Source organism: Doryrhamphus excisus, linkage group LG9, assembly GCF_037039965.1.
Source record: "Doryrhamphus excisus strain RoL-2023G ecotype Guam linkage group LG9, RoL_Dexc_Guam_v1.1, whole genome shotgun sequence".
Classification (NCBI taxonomy): domain Eukaryota; kingdom Metazoa; phylum Chordata; class Actinopteri; order Syngnathiformes; family Syngnathidae; genus Doryrhamphus; species Doryrhamphus excisus.
In genome coordinates, this window is record NC_136365.1 from 7,446,868 (window position 1) to 7,463,125 (window position 16,258).

The following is a 16,258-nucleotide window of genomic DNA, read 5'->3' on the forward strand; positions in this document are numbered from 1 at the left end:
TCGGCCCCGGCACCAGGGAAAGGGTGATGCACTGCCCTATGAATCTTTCAGGTGTACAAAAAAGAGAGAAGAGAAAGCCTCAGGCTGTTTTAAAAGGTTATAAAAGTCCCCACTGAGTTAGTGAAGTGGCTCAGGAATGAGTCAAGGCACATTAGAGGTTTGTCTTTATGGACAAAATGTGCATTCATGTTTGTGTGCGTGTGTGTGTATGCACCCGATCGAGGCACAGAGGTTATGGAGGAGGTAATAACTATCCAGTTAAATAAAGCACATCAGAAACTGTTAGCAATTACATTTACAACTAACATTTCAGTTGAGTTCAAGTCTACGGTGTATATGTGCACAAATCCACTTTATAATATGCTGACTCTAAGTGTGACTGTTTAACAATTGTGCGGTGCTTTTTGTCTTCTTTTACTCCACAAATGCCAACTTCTGAAAAATGCTCATGCTGTGAAATGGCTAAGAGTAAAGTCTGCAAGATAAGAAAGAACAAAAATAAGACAATTTCATGCCATTGCTTCTGATGGGGCACCAAGCTGCTAATTTAATCAGTAGTGAAAGACTAGCCTCACTCCTCTGCAGGTTGAACCAATTTAACAGTGGTTCATTTAGTTCATATGTTCCTTTATTGGTAAAAACAGTTTGCAGCTAAGATCTTGTTAATCAACAAAGAACAAAAGTTAAAAAGATCTAAAAGGGGAGAATTTGATCCCTGTGAGGCATACATGAAAATGATAATACTGCGTCTGCAGTGACCATAATGCGTGGTGAGCCTTCATCTGTCGAGCACAAAATAGTCAACTTGCATTGTTACTTAATTGAAAGTACAATGGCGTGGAAGTGCTGCAATGTGAGGAAAACTAGGGTCCTTGACACCATAATGAATGATGGCATTTCGGATTTGCACATAATTACCTCTCCCTGTACATGCACAAGATATTTCTTTTTATGCCATTTCTGATCTACCATTGAGTTGTCACATAAATGATATATTTTTATATTATGATGTGAGTCGGGTTTTGGTGTAAATCTGATCTTATACCTAAATTAACTCCTATGGCAGTCACACTGTACTCCCAAAAATGAATTGCATAAAATACAGTAATAAAATACTAAATACAAGGATTAAATCAAACAGTAATAACACTACTGCTTAGTTACTTTCAGACTATCAGCAACCTGGCAGTTATGGTGAATGGGCTTTTTTTTACTCGCATATCACTTTCTCCTTTCAAGGTACTCAGTGAAATTTAACACTGTTACCACATTTACCTACAAATAACACGGCATGGTCACAGGAGGAAGACGGATCAAACCATCAACTTTCAGACCATGGTGAGGCTGCCTTTCAGTTTTATGCTGCCAAAATCTGTAAACTAGTCTTCCAGAAGATGTGCGACGATTGTCAACTTTGACAATGTCCAAATTCAGGCTGAAAATGTCTATTCAACTGTGCATATGAAGGTTAGCTGCACTCTTCAATTTTGATTCATTTTACATTTATTTGTTTTATTGATTGATGGAATTTCATTTTAGAATGATTTTATGATGTATGAAATTATTTTATGAAGTGATTTTACCCTTGGGCTGCACGGCGGTCGGGTGGTTAGCACACAGACCTCACAGCTAGGAGACCAGGGTTCAATTCCACCCTCAGCCATCTTTTTGTGAAGTTTGCATATTCTCCCCGTGCATGCGTGGGTTTTCTCCGGGTACTCCGGTTTCCTCCCACATTCCAAAAACATGCTAGGTTAATTGGCGACTCCAAATTGTCCATAGGTATGAATGTGAGTGTGAATGGTTGTTTGTCTATATGTGCTTTGTGATTGGCTGGCGACCAGTCCAGGGTGTACACCAGGTGTACCCCGCCTCTTGCCCAAAGACAGCTGGAATAGGCTCCAGCACCCCCCGTGACCCTTGTGAGGACAAGCGGTCGAAAATTAATGAATGAATGAATTTTACCCTTCTTTTCTGTAAAGCACTTAGAATTACCTTTTGTACGAATTGTGCTCTATCAATAAACTGGCCTTGTCTTGCATGACACATATAGCATATAGTATATAGTCCCGGAGGACTTAAAGACAATCGATTTATCTGAGTGCTGCCTGTTGTCTAAAGGCACCACAGCAAGTAGTGCTGTATTATGGAATAGCCTCAATGACACTGACATGGTACAAGCTTGTCATGATAAACTAGACAAAGGACTGAAAATTCCCATTTTGACCAGGCATTGTGCTGCAAATACACCTATTAAGTCAAATAAACATTCACATTCCGTCTCTTCCCCTCACCATTAGTAGTGTTGGACAACCCACAATGTGCCCTCTGCAAACCCAAACATGGTTAAGAGAAGCAACAGCAAAAGTATATGCGGTATTAACTACTATTGGCACTAGGTTTGCTAAAATGGCTTTTTAAATTTAGCAATGTTGCTTATTGCAATTTTGCGACTGTTAAGCCCTAATCTGTGTCACAGGCTACATTCACACTGCAGGCCAATTCTTTTTTTTTGCTCATATGCGACCTTAATCTATTTTATGTCTACATCAGTGTGAACAGTACAATTTAGTTTTTTTTCAACTGCAAACCAGGTCTTTTTCGTATGTGGATATAAATGCATGAAAGTAAAATATAACTAATATCCAACCGTTTGGGTCGTGTATACCTGACTTAAATTCACAGATGTAGACAATAGTTATTTTGTTCTACTGCACTAGACTGTTCAGGTTGTCATAGAAGAACTTTTCGTCTCTCATCTGAGCAAGCTTCATTAGTTTATTAGTATTCATTAGCTCATGTCCAGACAGTAATAGTTTCATTCTTTTGTGGTGGCAGTGCTTAGTGGAGCGGGTCCCTCTGCCAGCCAACAATGTTTGTGTGGGTGGTATCACCTTCATTAGCATGGACACGCCTGAAACCAAAGTGTCTGTACCTTGTTTATTTCTTAGAGTGACTGAATCTTTTTGTGAATGGATGACAAAGATTATGTCACAAAAATGGTTTCTCAACTTTAACTCCTCTTTCAAACCATCTGTCTTGCCTGTCAGATAGACAGCTTTGTCTTGACCTGAAGAGTTAGTCTGTTTTGGGACATGTGCCTGCTCAGTGGCTGCTTGGGTTCCCCCAATGTAAAAAAAAATGGTACATTCCTCACTGCACTGGGCAGCATACAGCACATTGTTTTTCTGGGTATTGAGTCCTTGGGGTGTACCAACCTTTGTGTTAACAGGTATTTGTAAAAAGTGAGAAAAGAGTATCAGAGGCAATATTATTGTCATGATATATGTCTCAGTTTTATCATACAAGTACATTTCAAACTCTATGGTAAAACTTTGAGAGACGTTACACTAGTAAAGTGAAGAAAATAACACTTATTCTGTTACTATGATAAAGGTTCCCACAATACTAGCACAAGATAACCCTTATAGACATAGAGTGAATAGCAGAAATCTTCCAAAAACCATCAAGTGAAGTACTATACTTAAAACACAACTGGAGTGTAAAGAGCATATTTTCCCCAAAGCACAGTTCAAAGAGAAATAGTTTTTTTTTCAAAAATTTAATGATATCCAATTATTTTGACATGAACTGTACTTTTTAATCAAAAAACAGCCAGAGGCAGCCTTATTCACTGAGTTCTTCAGAGCTAATTAGGTGGTGCACTTTGCCATCCCACACTGCATTCCTTCATCAAGCTCTTCATAGAAAAAACCTGGTTAAATTAACGCTTCGACAATTGTGGCGGAAAATACTACAAAATACCGCTTTACATTCTACTGTAGAAAAGCAAAAGCTCAAGACATATTTTAGACACATAATTTGTTAGAGCTATAGGTTTGGCCCATTTCAATGTTCCAAATCACTTGCTGTGAATCTCATTATACGCTACTCATCTCTCTTGGTCGCCACTGTTTCAAGCTATAAAATATTTATTAATTGCATGTATCCTCCAACCTTGAAATAGGCTTTTTGTTGTTTAGAAATCAGAGGTCGAGAGATGGAGTTTAAATCATCATTTCCCCACTCCCTCGTTCAAGTACTGTTGAAATGGTATATTTCTTAATTAGGCTGATTTAAATATGCCCCCTTCAGATGGAGGGCTATTAAGTCATATCACTCTTGTCATTCAGAGACCTGCTACAGAGTAACAACTTCGGACCATAAAACCACATTAGAATATCCATAGAGCGGAAGGCTAAAGGACCTACTGTAGGTGGGATAGAGGGATGGATGACAGAAATGAGGTCAGTACTATGTGCCCTCAATTTGGTTTAACATTATCACTCTCCCTTTGCAAAGAACATTGAGCCTCACTGAAGGCTTGCAACTTAATAACTTAATACTGCACAAGTGGGGCAGCCAATGACAGCAATTAGCGGTAATTACTTGTGCATGTAGCACCAATCCAGGACTATTATTGAAAATGCTGAGGAATGAATCATGGCTACTTGATAGTTTCGCTCATTTGGGGGATTTTTCAGATAGCATTCCAAGATAATAAATCAAATATTGGAGAAAAATAATTAATAAAAATACATTTTGTCTCCTGATGAGAGTATTTTCGAGGGTATTTGCTACCACTTCCATTATTTTACTATATATGCTTGTGTCGTCACATTGCATACTTTTTGTGTTAGGGACCACAGCACATTCTCTGTTGGGTCACGTTGGTTTAGTTCCTTAATTAAAACTAACATGCTTCAACATGCTTGCTGTTTTTTTTTTTGTTTCACATAACGATTGTGCAGGATGGACAAAATAATTTTTTAATTTATTTTATATTTTATTTTTTATTTTATTATTTTTATTTCAGTTTTCCAGTAAAGCACTTCCACGTCACCGCTTCAAGATTTTCATTCATTCATTCATTCATTTTCTACCGCTTTTTCCTCACAAGGGTCGCCTATCCCAGCTGTCTTCGGGCGAGAGGCGGGGTACACCCTGGACTGGTCGCCAGCCAATCACAGGGCACATATAGACAAACAACCATTCACACTCACATTCATACCTATGGACAATTTGGAGTCTCCAATTAACCTAGCATGTTTTTGGAATGTTGGAGGAAACCGGAGTACCCAGAGAAAAACCATGCATGCATGGGGAGAACATGCAAACTCCACACAGAGATGGCCGAGGGTGGAATTGAACCCTGGTCTCCTAGCTGTGAGGTCTGCACGCTAACCACTTGACCGCCGTGCCACCCCGCTTCAAGATTTTTTTCAACAAAAAATACTATAACAACACTCCCACCAGCTAGCATATGTCACCAATAACGTAAGTTTAACTGCATAAAAATTGCATGAATTGTTGCAGTCTCACAGCAATCATTTTGCAGTCATGATGTTGTTATGATAGTCTATATAATCAATATCGCTATCATTAGCTGACAACAAACATAACTTGTGTGCATGTTACGTAGTTCAGGGTGTAGTTTACATACTCAAAGCAGGAAGAGAGCAGGATACGCTTGCAGTACATAAGTTAGTGCCCTCTAGGCAGCTGCTTTCTGTGACACACAGTAGCTTTACCGCTCCCTCAGGGGCCTTTACAGACACTTGGCCTTACATGGTAGGAGGGAAGAAGATAAAATTGTGGACAGGATTGGCGAGAGATACTGACTCAGCATCAGCTTGCTTCTCTTTGATGTGGATTTAAGCATCAGGAAAAAGTGACACACCTCACTCCAATATCTTCAAACATAGTGATGTTGCAGCTTGAGACTCCTCGACTATTGATTATGTAAATCCCTCCTATGTCAAAGTATTGCTCTTGCATGCAGTTGTTTATTTAATGATGCTGTCCTCAAGACCCATTCACTCTGATATGAAAACTCTCTTGTTCTTTAATGATGTCAAGTGATCTTTACATTGCAAGTCATGACTCTTTCATCTACATGTTTGATTTAGACTCTGTAGGCCGACATGAAAGATCAACAAACCTGCACAACAAGATGCATCACTTCATGGTGCCATCACAGGATGATGAAAACAGCCTTAGCAGAAGCTCATTTTGTTAAAGACATCGATCAAAATGTGTATATTATGTTTCTTTCAAGGCAAAACTGTTATATAAATACTATCTTTACTGAGTATGTTCCATATGACATTTAATTATACAATTTTAACACTTCTGGAAACAATATATTTTCTGTATGATTCCAAAGGTTTTGAACATTTTGCAAAAATCGCTGAATTTGCTCATCAACATGCAGACCGGTCGTGGTAGTTGGCACTAGTGGTGTCACAAATTCTCAAGAGATTAAAATGTAGTAAGATTTCTCATTCATAAAAGAAACGTCTCGTGGGCATTAGGCCTGTGACAAGAATAAATAAATCACACAATAAATGAAAATGAACATGAGCGTTTGTTCCATAGAATAGATAGCATGAATGGAGTGAGCCCTTGTGTCAGTCATACAGTCTTTTTGTCTCAGTGGGATGGAAGCATTGTGGCCAGTCAATGCAGGTTGCCATTACCACTATCTGTGTACTGCTAACTGATAATTAACTAAATTCTCATATCATAGGTAATACGCCTGCTTTATGATGACTTTCCATAAAAAAATACAGTGATGCTACCCTAATTGACTTGTTCGGTGTCTGCACAACGCTGTACACTGCACACTTTACCAAGTTACTGAGTACCTTTAAACCAAAATGGAGGCAAGCTGAAGAAAAACTAATCAAGTGGAGGCTTTGTGACAAATGCTGAGCCGTTTTCAAAGTCCCAATTGCACTGCTGAGCTCCTCTGTGGCTGCCGTTTGCAGTCTTGGTAGAGACTGTGAAGAGTGTGAAGAGTGAATATATAATTATTATTTTCTTTAAACACGAATTTGCATAATGACGAAACATACTAGTTTCATACTAGTTTTCATACTCGTATCCGGCTCATCCCCAGTATTGTGACACCCCAAGGTGGCACAATTGCACCTCCTGTGTAAAAAGGTGATTAATTTTACTTTATTTTACTTTTATTATACAATAAGTTGTTTTATGCTTAGATGACATTTAAGAATGTTAAAATTATACTTGCAAAATTGTGATAGTTTTAGCCTAGGACAAATGAATGTGTTTCAATAGTTTCTGTGCTTTTCACACAAAAAAAGACAGGAAATACACATTTTTAATAGGTAGTGTCTCCTGTGTCTGTCACTATTGTTTGACATTGCATTGCATAGTTTATTCTTTGGAAAGCTGTGTGCAGAGTAGTGTGTTGCCACTAGCAGTAACTCAGTTCAAGCACCATGTGTTTCGCTTTCAAGTGTCTCAAGCTTCCGTCACAGTTGTCATCTACAGTACGAGAGAACTCTTTTAATGTTTCAAGCGACAAACAGTGATCTTGGCTGCCTCCAGCTCCCTGGTCACTGTGATTGGCAGTCACCACAAATAAAGGAAAACTGACAACAGAGATCTTTTGGTGAGAGCAGCAAGACACAGTAGATCCTGACACGCTGGCAATTCAGCATTCAAGGCCCTGCAATATTGCAGAGTTTCGCCCCCGCCTCCCAATTGCTTTTTTTTCTTTCCAAAAATCACCGTCTTTTTTCATAGTACCTGTAAACCCTTAATTAATTATGAATGCAGTCTAAGAAAGCCATATTAGCCTACATAGTTCACATACGTATATACTGTACATTGCGTGCACCGATGCTGAACTGACATAACAACGTTACGTTAGTGCAAGAAGAGCACTGTGTGTGTTGATTTAGCAGGATTCACGATGAGATTAAGCTTTCTTAATAATTCTCAAAATTTGTTGTTACTGGAATTACAGCAGGCAAGCAGTGTGGATTATGTCGACGTGGCTTGCAAAGTAATCAAATAATACCAATAGTCAATTGCAAATATTAATTGGAGGAAAAAGTTATCATCAAGATAGCAGGGAGATTTGGAAGGGGTTAAAAAGTATAAAAAATAACTACAATAGTAGCATTTCTCTTCTGGCAACCATAGTGGCCCAATGCTGACAGCACTTCCCTTTTTTCTAATTTGTTCAAAAAATTACTCTTTCTAGCTCACCTGAGCTGTTTTACTTATTTCTTCAATACACAAAGGGACATATTTCCTCAAGTTTGTGATCAATTATTCCTGCATGTTATATTGCATGTTTTCAAAAGTCTATCAGTTAACAAATGATTGCTGTTTCGAATAAATTATCAGCAATGACAAGGGATTATTATATGACTTCAGAACACTGAATTTGTCATACATGTGATTTGGGGATTCCAATAAGATTTAAAAAATGAGGTGGATCATCCAAACCATTGCTGATTTCAACTGGGAGCAAACAATAACAGGCATTACATTACACTGTGTTTCATTTCTATTGTCATGCCTCTCAGACAATGACCATGATTTACTGTTTGTGTTTTAGTCTTTAGTCCAGAAACACTGTCCTTTGGAAAGTGAATGAGGCTGACCCCGTTGTGCAGTGCAATAAAAGTGAAATAATATTATTTGAAAGGGTCCATCTACCCTACCAGGCAAGGCTTGATTGCCGAGCCAGAAGCTGACATTATTACCAAACTACCTGCTTAAGAGAGAGGGAGTTTTGAAGTAGGAGGAAGCACAGTCGGACTTTTATATGTAGTATAGACAGTGAAGAAAAACAAGATAGAACACAATGATGAGTCAGTCAAATTAGTACCAGACTGTTTTATACGTACTTCTTGCTTAAAAAGTAAATTAATGAGTGAATAAACATGGAGATGTTTAATGGGTAAAAAATCAATGACAGACCGTTATTTATGGATTCCAATTCCACCAAATCATTTATACCTCTTTTGTCTTATATACAACATGTGACTTACTTTAAATCCTGGGAAGGTTCTGCTCTCACATGTGACGTCTGTACCGAATGGCTAAATACCACCCCTTCAGAACCTAAAGGCAAAGGAAATCAGTCAGAAATTATTTTCCTACAGATAAAAGGAAGTTAAAGCAATTCAATGTGGATGGTATTCTTGTGTTTTTAGGTTAACAGAGAGGTATTCATATTCATATATGTTTTTATAATCCCGACCCCATTCATGTATTTATGCATCTTTTAGGGGTTTTTTTGTGTGTGTGAAAGACAAAAAGAGGTGATGATGTAACTCTCCACTAATGCATTTTACTTGAGAGCACTCTTAAGCCACGAAAATGGTGGCAAAATTGCATTTGAGGTTGGCAGGGATCACATTAACGGACAACTCACATATGACAGGAAGGAGGAAATGATAGAGAGTGGAGAAGTGTAACATGCAAAAGGTTACGCAGTGTAGGGAATTTTAAAGCATGTGCACACACATAGTTCAATTCCAAAATTGAAAATTGTAAATAGTTCATGGTGTTGTATTTGTAAATTTCTTACATTGATGTAAAGCAATCCAGTTTTCGTGTTGTTTATTTGAGCTGTCACAAAAGCAAAAAATAGTTTTGCCAAAGCGAAAGTTATGCTTGAAAGTTATGCGAAAGTTATGCTTATGCTTTTCACAAAAAGCTGGTTTTCTCCCCTTCTTAGTCGGGAACTGATATTTTCCTGAAACTCACCTATGTACTACTGCTGATGACTAAATAATGGAAAAGGGCAGAAAGAAACTGTTTTTCTGATGAAATACAGGAGTCTAATCTTTCTTTTTGTAGGTTCCCTGTTTATATAGAACACAATATTTTGTGTGTTTTGATCTTGATATCAATCAAAATTGTGGCCGGTACTGAAAAGGTTGTCTTTTGAAAAATGGTTTGTGTTGAATGAATTAACGTTGAGTTTGTGCAGCTATCCAAATCAGCGTTTGACTTTGCAAATAAAGACATTTCACAACAGACATTTAATATTTTTTGAATGTTCATATTCCTTCCGTGTAAGACTCTCACCTCAAATGGATGTAATGTTTCCCAAATTATCAGCATAAGATGTTTATGTCAGTTTAATTTAAGTTTGGATATTTCACCTTGATTGCATGTGAGTAGCTGTGTGCTGCTGGGAAACAAAACAACATCAACAACAAGGGGTATTGCATACTTGGCAAGACAGAAGCAGAAGGAAGAGAGCACCTGTCACTCTGAGTTTCTCTGTACCGATGCTGATCTCCTCTTCATCTGCAGAGAAAAGAACTCTCTCTCCATCTGCGCTCTTCACCTCAAACCTCTGACACTGGACGTCCACCATTTCTGAACCTAAGACAGTAGGAAAGAAAAAGGGGAATTTGACAAAAGGGATTTGGAGCACAGCAACATTCATGGCGTACATAATATACCATGAATATGATTCCATGTAAAGCTCCCAAAAGAACCATTTGAGTGTGAAGGTTTAGCTTGAATGACCCATGACAAATATGAACTATGAACCAACATTACTTACGTACTATAAGCCGTTCACTCAACCATAGAAAATGTTCTAGAGCCACATTCAAAAGTCATACTCCATAAGGAAGGCCGGAAAATCCTATGCAGTATATACACGCACAAGAACTGTTCGGTTATTTGCAAAATACTTTTTTCCGTGTATGTAGTGTTTTACAACATCAGAATGATTAAATTATAGAATTATGCTAATTGACCCTATCCTGTTAATTTCTGGGGTCTTTAGAACAATATAGGAGCCCAGTTGGGCTCAATATAGAATATTCTTCTTGTCAAGTTGTGTACAGGGAAAATCTGCATTCTTCTTCTCTTGGCTGATATGCTTGGATTTCACAGCCTCCACCCTCCTGACTACGCCTCCTGTGCTGCGATTGGTCAAGGCCTGAACATCGGCTCCAAACCGCCGCCCCTGCTTAGAGCCGCATAGAGACACACCAACCTCAATTGGTTACATCAAATAATATTATGACTTAATTATCTTAATATTATTTTACCAGCATAACATTTTATTCATTAATGTTTTTTTCCTATGACAACTTTTTCCTTTGTGCTACATTTTCACTTAATATTATGACTTTACTCTCTGAACATTTCAATTTTACTGGTCTTTTTTCAACTTTTACGGACGGGTTTTATATTTATTATTGTTTTTTGTGTTTTTTTTTCATTTTCTTGTTCATATTTTTATTGTTAATATTATTTATTTATTTTATTTTTTTATTATTATTATTCATATTTTTAGAATGTGCCATGAGCCCATAATGCCCCCCAGGGCCACTCTTTGAGCAATCCAGTGTTACATGCTCATGGTTATCAGCAAAGAGTAAATAAGAATTGAATATTGGATATAATTTGATGAATATTCGATAATTTGGTATCCAATGGTGCTTTTTTTAGGGAAAAAAAAGTAGTCTGTGAAATTACCGTGAGGTAGTTCTTTACGTCTCTGAAAAACAACAATCTCGTCCTATCGCTGCTTTCCTCCAGTTTAGAGACACAACTTCCAAAAAAACACTTTCTGGCTGCCATTTTCAAGAAAAAAACAACAAACTGCCACATCAATGACATCTGTAACATCATCAATGTAATGTTATCAATAATAGCAAATGACGTTTCATTGTGCTATGGAGTGTAAATGTTAGGTAAATCTCACCCCACCCACTACTCCATGTCTCCCTGGACCACTATCTTCTACCACTTGACTCCCAGGCTATCAAGAGTTTCAATTAGACACCAAGAGTGACCTGCCAGTCACAATCAAACTTTATTAGCCACCGTCGATCTGGGAGCAGCCTCTTTTTTTCCCCTACACCATGTCCTGTCTAAAATGTCTCCTCGTAGACTTGTACAAAAAGAGAAAGTGAGCTTTGTGTTGTGAAAGACTGACTCATCCTAAAGTGAAGTGTGTTACAAATGTATGCAAATACCAAAGGATTGAGGCTGACCAGAGACAGAGTGACAGGGTAATGAAAGAGAAAAGACATTGATGAAAAAAGAGACGCTGGTTTAAATTGGAGATGTGCTGTGCTAGTTGCTGTCTCAGACATCTAGTGAGTTCTGTTTGGCTGCTCAGCTCTATCCCGTAATATCGCTCACAGAGCGGCTTTCCCTGCATTGGAACAGGTCAGCATATTTTGAAGGATGTGTGCTTTATTCACATCATTTACTTCTTGAGTGTAGATAAAAGATTCTATGAAAAGCTGGAGATCCACAGCAGTGCAAAATTGGATTAGTATATTACATTTGGAGGGAAATGAAAAAAAAAATGTGCAAACGATACACAGTGGGGTCACACTTTGTGTTTAGTGTTAGTGCTGACGTGCGTCGAAAAAGTTCCAGAACTGGTGTCAGAAACTATGTATTTCAAATCCAAACTACAAACAACAGGTATTCCCCTCTGAGGTGACACTCTTATTACATTGGCCAGGAACTGTTAGATTCCCACGGCAAAGTCAAAGTCATTGATCGCATTCGTTGATGTGAGGTGCATCATCCACTAGAACTTTTCTGACACATTGAATATTAGAAGAAAAAAGGACACAAAAACCTGACAAGAATATCATGGTTTTATTGAGTGGGCTCTGATATTAACTGTAATTGAGCTGTTATTTCCAAAATATAAACATTCCACAGATAATATTGACCAAGTACAGGAACTTTGCAAATCCAATAACAATCGTTACTTTTTATGTCCACCACCATCGCGCCTTCTGTTTTGCTTCTTTTGTACACCAGCTGCAAAGCAAGACACTAGGCCAGGGGTCAGCAACTTGCGGCTCCAATGCCGCATGTGGCTCCTCAGCCTCTTTGTTGTGGCTCCTTTTGCAATGCTCGTCTGAACTACTTTGATATCCCAAAATTCCCTCCAAATTTGAGGACCAAAACCGTGGGAGACTCATAATTTGCTGAACATGTGAGCTCATCTCACCTGTTGGTCAGCAGCTAAAAGACAGGCTGTCAATTCACTGTACTACACATTTCTTCAGGCGATACCATGATAACCCCTTACTAGTTGACATCCCTTACACATGCACACACTGCACTTCTATTTCTTGTATTTTCTTCTTAGAGTTTATAAGATGTTGTTTTAAATATATGTTTTGTAGCTCCAGGCTATTTTTCTTTAGTGGGCAAAGGAGGGAAATGGCTCTGGTCATAGTAAAGGTTGCCGACCTTTGCACCAGGCAATCGTTACGGGGCCAAATTGTTCCATGTGAATAAAACATGAATCAATCTTGTATTGACATCTAAATCCATCAATCAATCATCACGACTATCTTACATGTTGTTGTTGTTGTGGCGGTGATTGAACACTGCAAAAAATAAGCATGTTTTGACTGTGCATCAGGTTTGACTCCCTTGTCAGGTTTTTAGTCAGCAGGTTCGGAGAAAGTGTCATACAGATTAACATTGGTGTAATAAATACATAAATAAATATAGTTAATTTGTGTGTTTAAACAAGCAAAATACTTCAATAAAACAGTACATTTTACATCTTGTGAATAATTAAATTAAAACTGAAACTGTTGCGTTGACCAATTTTTATTCTGTGATTAAAGAACAAGGGACATTAAAAGGGTCCCCAAGTAACTTTTGTTTTACTACTGTGCATTAAAGCATTAAGTCCATAATAAAGTTATGAGTTGGCTGTGCTGGGTTTTTAATTCTTGGCTTTACATTGGGGTTTGCCGCAATAATGAAATAACATGCGAGAACAGTAGTGAGGCTTCAAAAAAGAAAGAAAATAATAAATAAAGACATAACACACACGTTTACCCATCCAAAACAGGCTCTAATTAATTCTAATTAAAATCGTCTTCACTGTCATCATGTTGTCCTCCCACATTTACCTCCATTTCTTAGTCCATAAGAATGTGCCATTCAAGTAAACATTTTTTTATGCTTGCAAATTTCTGGCAACATACTAATGGCAACATTCAGTACTGATAATATTCATCAAACTTCAGCTGCCTTGCACTGTATAAATGTATGTTTTATGACTGTTTATGGGATTTTCCTTTCTGTTTTTAATACTTTGCTGAGCCTGGCTATGGAGGAATTGGAGGGAAGCCTAGACTATTCCTTCAGTACTGTTGAGAGGAAGAGGTTTGTGGGACTTTTGGACTTGTCAGCTAAGCATGCATTTAACTGCAGCAATAAGTGCTGGCCTGAAATTCATCTAGTGGTAATATCTAAACGCATATATAATATTTGGTGTCTTTTTTGCAACACTTATTTCTAAGCAAGACACAACTTTGAGAATGGCTGTTCATTAATAAAAGGGGTAGCAAAAAGAGAGGAAGAAAAGGACTCAAATTCAAAGTAGTCAGTAAAACCCTACTGTCGGCATACACATCATCACTCGAACATGAACAAAAGGCTGGTGTCCACAACTCACATTTTGTATTTCACAATGCATTTATTTCTAGTCTTCTCAAATTAACTGGAAACATGAATTAAAAGAAGGTTTGCCGCCTTTGCTGGGCCCCTCCAGCCACATCCGCTGACTTTTGAACCGCAGATTCAGTCGGCATCCTCTTATGTGCCCTCAACACTTGTTCATCAGCTTGGCACCGCTGATCAGATCAGTGTGCAAACGCTCACTCGTCACGGCCCATGCTCATTGGACAACCGAACTGGGGAAGTGACGAGACTGACACCCACAACATGTGTGCTCACAGTGTGCACGAGTGTCACATGTCATCCATAGCTCGACGCAGTTTTGCACAGAACAAAAGTTCCTCCTGCACTAAAAATGCTACATAGTGTCTCTGTACTCATCCCCAAATTTTGCCCACACTTGCAAGTACAGTGGGTTGGGAACAGAGCTTTCGCCGCTGTCCTCGAAAAGTCACCACACCCTGCCAAGTGGTCACCCATAAATGCCGTACAAGCACCACCCCAGTTAAACATTTTTTGAGGCATGTTTTGCAGGATGCAACACTCTCAAAAAGACGGGAAGTCCCACACATGGCAGACATGATTGTTCTGAATGTCATGCTGACAGGTTTGATGTACTTATGTACTGTTATTGATGTAAAATACAACAAAAGATCCTGCAAAATTGGCACATCGGAGATATGAAAGTAGGGCCTGCATTTTGGACAGAACAGTTAGAGATATTATTAGAGATATTATTTCTTTCTTCCTTTTCTGCTCATATAAAGACCTAATGTTGGCACATGTGTTGGCACGTGTGTTGGCACGTTTCTTGTAAAAGGACTAAAATGGGAAAAATAAAATATAGGTCATTTAAAGCCTAGCAGCAAACTTTCCCGAAGATTATCTTGGCAATGAACCTCTAAGTGACCATGCTTCAGTGATTATCAACCCAAATGCAAATGTCAAACAAACTTTGCCATTAGTAACAGGACCACACAAGAAAGCTTTGCACAGTACTTCTAAATTTGCATCTGTGTTTTATCAAGATGACTATACAATGACAAAATATAAAAGCTTGAAAAATAAAAGATATACTCGCCGCTTTCAGCTCACCAGTGTTCCATTTAATCAATATTCAAAACATGCTGTGTTCTTACACCTAAAATGTTATTCATTGGCTCAGTAGGAAAGCCCAGACTTAATGGTCCCCAGTCACCTCCTCCAGTTCCACTGGGAGGACACCAAGACGTTCCCAAGCCAGCTGTGAGACATAATCCCTCTAGCATGTCCTAGGTCTGCCCTGGGGTGTTCTCCCGGCTGGGCATGCCCAGAACACCTCACCAGGGACACTTCCTGGAGACTAGATGCCCGAGCCACCTCAACTGGCTCCATATGTCTTATTTATGTATTAAATAGCGTTTTTACTCTAATGTATATATGGGGGGATATGAGTGTAAAGGTGACTATATGGGTGTAAGTTCATAAAATAATTGAATAATATTAAAACCTGTATTTAGAAGGTTGTAAACACATTTACTACGTAAATATTCTATTTACATCGTTCACCCTGATGGGTTTCGGTCCCACAGATTTTCATCTGTTTTAACCGGACCAAAAATTGACCCTTGAACAAATGTTCTTCTTGTTTAAAGTATAAAATGCAAATGCTATCATGCCATTAACGGTTTCAATGTGTAAAAATGGGATAGAGAGAAAGCTATTTGTTCACACATTATCAACCGAGCTGATATCTTAGAACCATTTTCTTTAGCAGTAAGAGCTCCAAAATACTTGAAATGCAACTTCCTAACATTCTGTGCTACAAGAGAATGATGACTATATATGAAAGAGATGAAGGGATGAAAGGCGAAAGCAATTATTTTGGCAGGGCTATGAGGCAACAACATGAAACCATAGGGTCACCACACTTCCAAATGTTTTTACTCATCAAAAAGCAAGGCCAAGACTTGAATGTTTTAAGTGTTTCTTTAACAATGGTAACAAAAGTGCTATTAAGAGTAGGCGAGTG

The 16,258-nt window shown here is 38.3% G+C and overlaps 1 protein-coding gene across 1 annotated transcript in view; it reads right to left on the reverse strand.

The window, feature by feature from the left end:
- The window catches only part of sgcz (sarcoglycan zeta), a 246,419-nt gene that overhangs the window by 20,609 nt on the left and 209,552 nt on the right, over window positions 1–16,258 (reverse strand). The window contains exons 5-6 of the mRNA XM_058045963.2: window positions 10,039–10,161; window positions 8,814–8,886 (exon numbers count right to left, since the gene is read on the reverse strand). Of these exons, the coding sequence (XP_057901946.1) occupies window positions 8,814–8,886; window positions 10,039–10,161 (196 nt within the window). The remainder of the gene's footprint in view (window positions 1–8,813; window positions 8,887–10,038; window positions 10,162–16,258) is intronic.